This window comes from Diadema antillarum, unplaced genomic scaffold, assembly GCF_040938485.1.
Source record: "Diadema antillarum isolate AM-2024a unplaced genomic scaffold, OU_Dant_1.0 seq00000288_RagTag, whole genome shotgun sequence".
Taxonomy (NCBI): Eukaryota; Metazoa; Echinodermata; class Echinoidea; order Diadematoida; family Diadematidae; genus Diadema; species Diadema antillarum.
This window is the reverse complement of record NW_027271315.1, coordinates 275,598-284,346: the sequence shown is the minus strand read 5'-3', so window position 1 is coordinate 284,346 and position 8,749 is coordinate 275,598. Positions and strand designations below refer to the sequence as shown.

Here is an 8,749-nt window from a genome sequence, read left to right as displayed (position 1 = left end):
TCTCCATTCCAACAAATACCCCTCGATTGTAAGGATTGTAGATATTCAGCCTGCTAAAAAGGAGGCTGATTCGACTTCCCACAAACGAAAGATTTTTCGTTTCAATTCTCCTCAACGAAGAATCCCTTGTGGGCACTTCTCGCCACATAACTTCCTTTTCTCTTTAACTTGAAAAGCAGCCTCGTTACTTTTTATTATCCACTCACTTGCTCTGGTATTGTCCTCAAACTCCCCTTGCCCCATAAACCTTGTACGATGCACTCTGATTTAATAACAACATGGGTCAACAAGACTAAATGTACTTAACATTATGCTGTTAATTGTTACCCGAAACTTTTTGCCTCCCTCATATATAGTTCCTCTTTGACTATTCATTGGTGTTGACGTCAGCAAAGAATGAGGGAAGAATGTGATTAACAAAAATTCCAGCATCATCATATTCAGCAAGTTCAGGATGATAAATTGTATTATTCACCATTTGCAGATGAAACGTAATCCCAGCTTTAAGAGCTTCCAAAATAATTCTAAAATGTCAGTTAGGGATAGACACAACCAATGTCAAAATGTTAATGAGCATAGTCAATGTTAAGTATTGATGAATATACAAAATATGAACAATAGTTATGATAGAATTGTTTCTAGAATGAACCGTCGACATGTATGGTTTATTGAGAAAAATAGTGATACCCCTTTTTATTATTTTAAGCTTTATTGCGCAATTTTTATATTGTAGGATGTTTGACCTACACATATCCATCAAATGTGATATCTTGAACACATTTAAAATCACTGCTCCCAATGTAGACAATACCTTTAAATCAGCATCTTATAGTATTAAAGTTGGAAATGCTGGGCAAGTAATTTGCTTTCACATAATTTTGTTGTATAAGCTATTTATTTTGGAAATGCCGAATGATTATGATATTAGTGATATGTTATAATCAAGGTCATGTTTTATAAGGTAATGATGATAATCATCATGATAGTAATGTATAACTGTTAAAAATAAAATCAATAACCACAGCAGCAGCGTCAAAACAATGATTACATTATCCACTGGTTATCGCGGGAGGGAAAGAGAATTTGTAGATTAATCGGTGAAAGTGATCTCGACTATTCTAGATGGGAGTTGCCATCATTAGAAACAAAACAAAACAAAACAAAACAAATCATGAAAGTCCGCCAACGGCAAAATAATATCATGCGCTTAATTCATGTCATTATTTGCGCAATTGTCCCTCCTCCCGCGTGAAACAATAGAATAAAAATGGATATAGAAGGAGGAAAGACCCTTTAGACTTAGACGTAGCCATTCTAGCAAAGCAGTCTATTTTCACAATCACAAAGCGACAAGTGTGACCTCTACGATAGAATACACCCTTTGAAAAATTGTGGGGCCATTGTCAAGGAAATAATATGTTGTAGGTCACCATATTCATTATCCATTCTAACAGGTGCTTGACGACGAAACTCCTCCCATGGCCCCTTAACACGAACTATTCGAATGCAGACAACATTGGAACAAGGGATTGATTATTATTCAACACACGGCAGATGACATCTCTCGAGACAGAAAAATCCAATTTCTGCCACATATGCTCCCATATTTGTGGCGAAAGAAGTGCTTGAACGCAGCACTACACCTTCTGTCGCGTATTTTATTCGATTGTCTCCATTTTGCCAGCAACACGATGTCCTCAAATATTTTGAGATGAATCACGAGCTCGATGTTCGGAGAAACCATATTAAAAACTTTAGCTTAAGATTCTCTTGACACGTTTCCTGGTATTGCTGCTCCCAAGACAGTGCAAGAGCTGAGGTGATTTTTTTTTTAAAGAAGTAGATATATGGTTTCACCGTCACCGTGTTTGTGAATGCACGTTGATGGCAGCACTCGAGAGCACCACCCTTTGTCTGACACCGTACGTACGTGCGCTCACGTGCCGTGAGACAGTACTGGAAGCACAGATGTGAGTGTACGCCAAGAACACACGCGGACAATTATTTGCTCACACTTCTCACTTCATCAAACGCGCACAGTGAAATCGGACGCGAAAGCTCCGCACACGTGAAAACAGAGCTCCGCCCGCACTACCAATGGTAATGGTACAGTCTCAGCGAATGAGAGACTCCGTGCTATAATTGCTCTCTTCAAGTGCGTAAAGACTTGGATATCACTGGAATAAACACTTGGCAGTCAATTGGGGGAGAGATGATGCGAAAGTACCCTGGGAGAGAATCGTCGCCAAAGGAAATCGTTTGGAATAGTTTCAACGTGGCATCATTGTTATCATAATATGCGTAAACTGATCCCCCAAAAAGACCAGGTGGGAGTCGTAACTCAAGACATAGCACGATTGTTTTGTCAAACTTCTTCAACCCCGACGACCGGCAATTGGTTTTCCTCGTATTCGCTCTCGCATTCGAGAAGCAAGGAATAAATACAAACAGGGAAAAGTGAAAGTACGTCGAGAATCGATGCCCATGAAGGTTGACTTATTTATTGTATGACTCGACTCTTTGGAATGGACGGAAGTTTGAAACTCGCATCAACAAGAAGGGGAAATAACTTCACTCGGCAGTAGAGGAATATTCCCGTCGGAATTCGGATTGAAATTGGACTGTTGGAATATTGAACGCTCGTGTGACTTCATTTTTTTTTCACCTGGCCCTGTCATCTTCTTGTATCGTCGTACTTCTTTTGGGAGGAGGAAGAGGAGGAGGAGGAGTCTGAAGAGAGGTGTCTGTCAGACGAGGCGCTCTCTTCCTGAAATCGGCGGGGTCAAGGTCAAAGGTGAAACATCCGAGTTTGTCACTCGTTTGTCATTAATTTTGTCACCAAAGTCTGTCTCGTGCTGTTTTGACCTAACGAGTTCTAAATTGACAAGGGGCGGGCGCTGGCTCATCTGACAGCTTCACTCGCTTAATATCCTCACAACAGATTTGGTGTGTTGACCGCATTTCATCGTAACGAGTCGTGTGTCGTCCTATGGATGTGTACTAACCTCTTTTATGGATGATATGAAGGATTCATAAACGTTACACGTTGTATACGTCAATCAACTTGTTATTTTTTTAAGTCAAAATTTTCGTGTTTGTGAAGGGGAAAATTATGGAAAATTTTAGTGCTACAGCAGTCCCATTAAGTGCATCGATGTCGGAGGGACCGACAATATTCGCCTCGCCATCGGGCGAAGAGAACGATGAAGACACGTTCCGTTTCACGGATTACACACAGCGGGCGATCGTGGCTTCGATGTTTATCCTCGCCTGTATCTTGGGGACGGTGGGTAACTCCCTGGTAATTATGGCTGTCATGTTCTCGCGGAAACTGCGGACGATCACGAACGTGTTTGTGGTGAACCTCGCCGTGGCCGATCTCCTAACATCCCTCGTGCTCGCGTGGAACGCCGTGGCTCTCCTCGCGAAGGACGGCTGGCCGCTGCCCGAGTGGGTGTGCAGTGCGGCCGCTGGGATCCTCTTCACCTGTGTGGGGTGCAGCATGTACACCCTGGCCTCAATCGCTCTCAACCGCTGGATCCTCATCACCAAGCGGTTGCAGAGCTACCAGGCGATATTCACCGTGCAGAATATGGCGATCTGGATCGCGCTCAGCTGGTTGATCCCCTTCTCGCTCTGCGTCATCCCCGCCCTCGCCGGCCTCGGCGAACTCGGTTACAACGCCAAGTACAGCACCTGCAGTCAGAAGTCCAACCACCCGCTGTCGAACTACTACGACATCCTGCAGGCGCTCGGTTGCTACCCAATTCCCCTGGTCATCATCATCGTCTGCTACATCAAGATCTTCCTCCACCTCAGGCACCATCTCAAGTCTATGTTATCATCGTCGGTATCGAGCCCCAGCAGCATGGACGGTGAGCTGTCGTCATCGGTCATCGATACCTCAGTCCCCAACTTCCAAAAGTGAGTACCAAAGTGTGCCGTATATACTACTGATTATATACCTCATCATCATCAGTCATCACCATCATACCACCAACACAACTGCAACTGCAAATATCAAGTAGTCCTATTTCAAAGGGAATACTCGATTTGTGAGAGGGGGATGAGTGAAAAATGTACACTCGGGAATTAAGAGGAAAATGAACAGATAATACTGTGTTTCAAACGCAGATCAGGAAATCTTCCCACTTGGGTTGATTCACTGTTCTGTCCTCTTTACAGGTAGGAAATCTCTGAATTGCACAGTATGAGTAAAATGTTAGAAGAAAATGACATAAATTCTGTATATAAAAGGTAATCATTCCTTTGACTTGTTGCTGAAATACATCCAGGCAAATGCTATTCTCCCTAGGTTCTGAGAAAGAGTCTGATCTAATGTTCTTTCTGTTACCTATTGAAGAAAAAAAATATATCGTTTTTATTAAACTTGGGTTGATTCACTGTTCTGTCCTCTTTACAGGTAGGAAATCTCTGAATTGCACAGTATGAGTAAAATGTTAGAAGAAAATGACATAAATTCTGTATATAAAAGGTAATCATTCCTTTGACTTGTTGCTGAAATACATCCAGGCAAATGCTATTCTCCCTAGGTTCTGAGAAAGAGTCTGATCTAATGTTCTTTCTGTTACCTATTGAAGAAAAAAAATATATCGTTTTTATTAAACGGCACAATTGTGACATCTCAAAAAATGTAGCGCTCGGAACTGTAGAGGGCAGCACATAGATTTAACAAGAACTACATGTAGTAATTTTCGAAAACGTCCAGCTTTACTCGTAGCAGATTGAACACACACAGCCCACGCACATACACACGCACACACCCACATCCACACCCAAACACACACACACACAAACACACACAGCACGCACACACACACACACACATACACACACACATACGGACAGACAGACAGACACACAATGTTATGTACATGTACCTTGCATGTGTATGCTGATGAGCAACACCTGCTTTTTCTTTCTGAAGCCAGCTATCAAACTTTCGTTGCGCAACAGCTGAACGCAAAGGAGTGGCTTCGAGATAGCGAGAAGGGGTTTCGAGGTCCATCTCCCCCCCCCCCCCCCGGGGGGGGGGGGGGGGATGGAGGGAGGGAGATGGGTGGGGGTCATTTGTGTAATCCTTGTCTTACGAATCACATTTGCATTCGTCTTTTACCGCAGTCACAATGACTAAAACAAAATGTGCCTGTGTTGCACCGAGACATCATTTTTTTTTACATGCATATTTAAATCATTTCATAAATGAGTATGGCAAACCAACATCTTAGAGTCGATGAATTTCCAGTCCAAGCCGTTAGGTGATTGTGCATGTCTGCATTACCATTATGAAAAGCCATACGAATCAGTTGTCCTGTAAAAGATTATCATCATTTTACCGAGACTGTTGAAGGTGTATGGACCCTTGTAGGTCCACGGTGTAACAGTACAATTGATTGATTTACATAATTATTTTTTCTTCTTCTGTAACTCCGTGGAATATAGATGACAGTAATTTTGCTTCGTGATTTCGTTTTCTCCTGGTACGACTTTGGATGTACAGCGCTGCATGGAGGTCCTACTTTTTTATAGTACAGCGGAAAGAAGTGTCGGTATTTTCGTTAATCGAGATAAGCGCTGTGAGAATTGTATAGTAATCTCATTCCATTTATACTTTAGGGCAAGTGGAGTAGGATTGCTAAAATTGAAAGAACCTCGCATGAAATTGGCCATTTGAATGCTTTATGATTTTACATGTTTGTTTGTTTTTCTTACTCGTTGAAAATGTCAGACAGAGTCATTTAACCCGTTCATGCTGTTGTCTCAAGTTACCACTGCTGTTGCCCACGTTCCGGATTTGCTGCTGGCCCCTGATCGGGTTAATCCAATGTAGGGCCTATTTGATTCCTTTGCTGGACCCCCCCCCCCCTTTTCTTCATTCGACCATGGACAGCTGATGTCTCTTCTGTCAGTCATTACATATAACTGTCTATTTTTTTTTAATCCTGGCATCTCTTTGTCTGACAGAACCAGATGGGTAAAACGGGAGAAAGTTTATATACCCGTCACACAAACGTAACCCTATAGTCATTATCCAATAGTGTCAAGGTTGCCCGTTTGGGACCATTATTCCCATTTTAGGCGAACCGCTCTGCTGGAAAAGAGGACCCCCTTTGTTACGCGATGAGACGATGACATGCGATCTCAATTCCGTAGTCTAAAGCGAAAAAAAAGTCCTGGAATCGCATCTTTTGATAACATTTTCTGTCATTGTAGGTAGAATTTCCAGGCGTCCATACCAAGTTACATAGGGCATCCCCACTCGTTCGTTATCGCGTTTCCCTCTCCCACAAAGAAGTGGCAAGTGCAAATTGAGTTGCCTTTTTTTCTTGTTGTCGGGTGGGGCTAGGGTAGGGGTGTCGTATGACATTGACTTCATATAGCGTTTAAACTTGACATAGGTCCTACATAATGTTAGTTCCAGCTGAGTAACAAGTTCCGATTTTTTCCTCTCTTTTTTGTGTGTCTGTGACATGACAGATGTTTAGCACATGAAGTCACGTCTAAACCTCGGAAATACTGCTTTGATAAGCAGAATAGATTTGTGAGCAACACCTAAAACACAATGCATTTCACTGTAGGGATGGTAAAAAGTTTTGGTCGAGTTGGGGAATTCAGATTTGAAGCTTTAATATACGAGACAATCAGATACAGCCTATGAAATATTAAAGAACGTACAATTCTAAGAGTAACTAAAAGTTTCTTTGATGAAAATTAGTTTTGAAATAGTTGACATATCCAAAAACCGAGTAAAATAAAGTGGGCCTAATAAAAGGTGGGTCTCACCTTTTATTAGCATCTCTTTGTTTATGGATTTCTCAGCCATTTCAAAATCAATTTTCATCACACAGACTGTGAATTCCTCTTGGAAATGTATGCTCTTTCATATTTCATATGAGGTTTCTCGTTACCTCACAAAAAAAGTTGGAGACCTGAAGCCCCATCTCAACCAAAACTAATACCGAAAGGTTTCTTACTACACTGTACCTCTCCCACCTCTGGTCTCACCTCCCTGGCCGAAGTGGACAGTGAACGTAGAGGCACATGTACTAGCTAGGCCTCCCTGGTCTCGAATACTTTACCTTTATACTTGCCCTCGAAACCTCCCTGGATGTGTATAATAATCTCGGGTCACACTCGTCATAACGATTATGTAGGGACAAAATAACCTATTCATGTTACGTAACTCGAAAACGCTATTGATCCTCACGGAATCCCCTTCCTTTTCCGGTCTTTTCGTTTTTATTATATCTTTCACTTGATATACGGGGCAATGAAATCTGCTGTTAAATGCGCCCAGCTGCTTTAAATACCCGCTCTCTCGGCGTGTGATGCGGCGATTCTGATAACTCCTGCACTGTCTGGAGCCATTGTTTTTTGATTTATTCGAAGTAGGTTCTGTGTACAAATTCCAAGTCGCCATGGGATGAACATTTCGAAACTAAAATGGAGACGGGAAAACCGACGATGATAATTCATGTCGTCTGCCTCAAAAAATTTCTTCTGCTATAATAGCAAATGAACATAAAGGTGGAGGAACAGAGATAGATAGACAGACAGACATATAGATAGATAAATGGCTAGATAGATAATTAGATAGATAGATATATAGATAGATAGTTGGATAATTAGATAGATAATTAGATAGGTAGATAGATAGATAGATAGATAGATAGTTAATTAGATAGGTAGTTGATTAGATAGGTATAGGTAGATAGATAGATTAAGATAGATTATTAGATAGAAAGATAGATAGAGAGTGAGGGAGGGAGACATGGGGACTGAAATTGGGCACGAAATTTACATCATGTAATCTTTAAATCACTAAAGTGATTTATGTCTCATAGCATACTGAAATGATGACTAACTCACCGCATTGAATAGTACAATACTGCCGTATCACTGATTGCATACCTGATTTGAAGAAATAAGAAGGTCAATTGTGATGTACGTACAAAAGGGAATGATGACAATATCAATGCCATAGGACACAGTTACAGACATATTATGTGTAGGGGTGCAGAGCTAGGGGTGCGGAAGGGAGAATGTGGGTGGGCTGTGTCTTGACTGCTTAGGTTAGCAGACGAAATTTTTAGGTTTGTCCACCCCCACTCCTTTTTCTTCAAAATGGGCAGACGATTCATGTACTTTTCCCCGCTGGCTCTCAATCGTCGCGTTCCTGTGAGTAGGAACATATCGGCGAGAGAATGTCGTTATCTAACATAAACTCAGATAGGCCTTATCCCCATGTTTGTTACTATCTTATCCATATGATTACAAATGACGCAATGGCGTTATCCTTTAATAGTGAAGCTGGCACTCACTACCACAGCAACCTTCCATTTCAAGGGGAATCGAGGGTGGTCTGCGACAAAAATAGAACCAATATTGTTCCATTAATGACCACCCCAAACATATATCTTTACGACTTTAAATATGACCTTCAAGGTCCAATGTGTAAGCATTTTGCCTATGTAAGATATCCTTGGGTTTTCTTGCTTGTTTTCTTACAAGTGTGTTTTTTTTTCTTGTTTTTCTTTTAACGATTTGCAGTAAACCTTTATTTGCTGATATTCTAGACAAAGATCAATGTTGTTCTAGACAGTAGATTGGATGCAGTAGGTTTATAATTGCACACAAATGTGAGCATCATATCTTCACTCTTGTATTTCCTATTTAGTTACCTATAAATAGGGCCATCTTCCTATCTTCAGACTTTGCTTTTAAAGAT

The 8,749-nt window shown here is 41.4% G+C and overlaps 1 protein-coding gene across 1 annotated transcript in view; it reads left to right on the top strand.

The window, feature by feature from the left end:
* The first annotated feature begins 2,045 nt into the window (after positions 1 to 2,045).
* LOC139730063 (alpha-1D adrenergic receptor-like) overlaps positions 2,046 to 8,749 on the top strand; it is a 50,053-nt gene continuing 43,349 nt past the window's right edge. Inside the window, exon 1 of the mRNA XM_071640974.1 lies at positions 2,046 to 3,924. Coding sequence (XP_071497075.1) covers positions 3,113 to 3,924 — 812 coding nt within the window. The 5' untranslated portion in view covers positions 2,046 to 3,112. The remainder of the gene's footprint in view (positions 3,925 to 8,749) is intronic.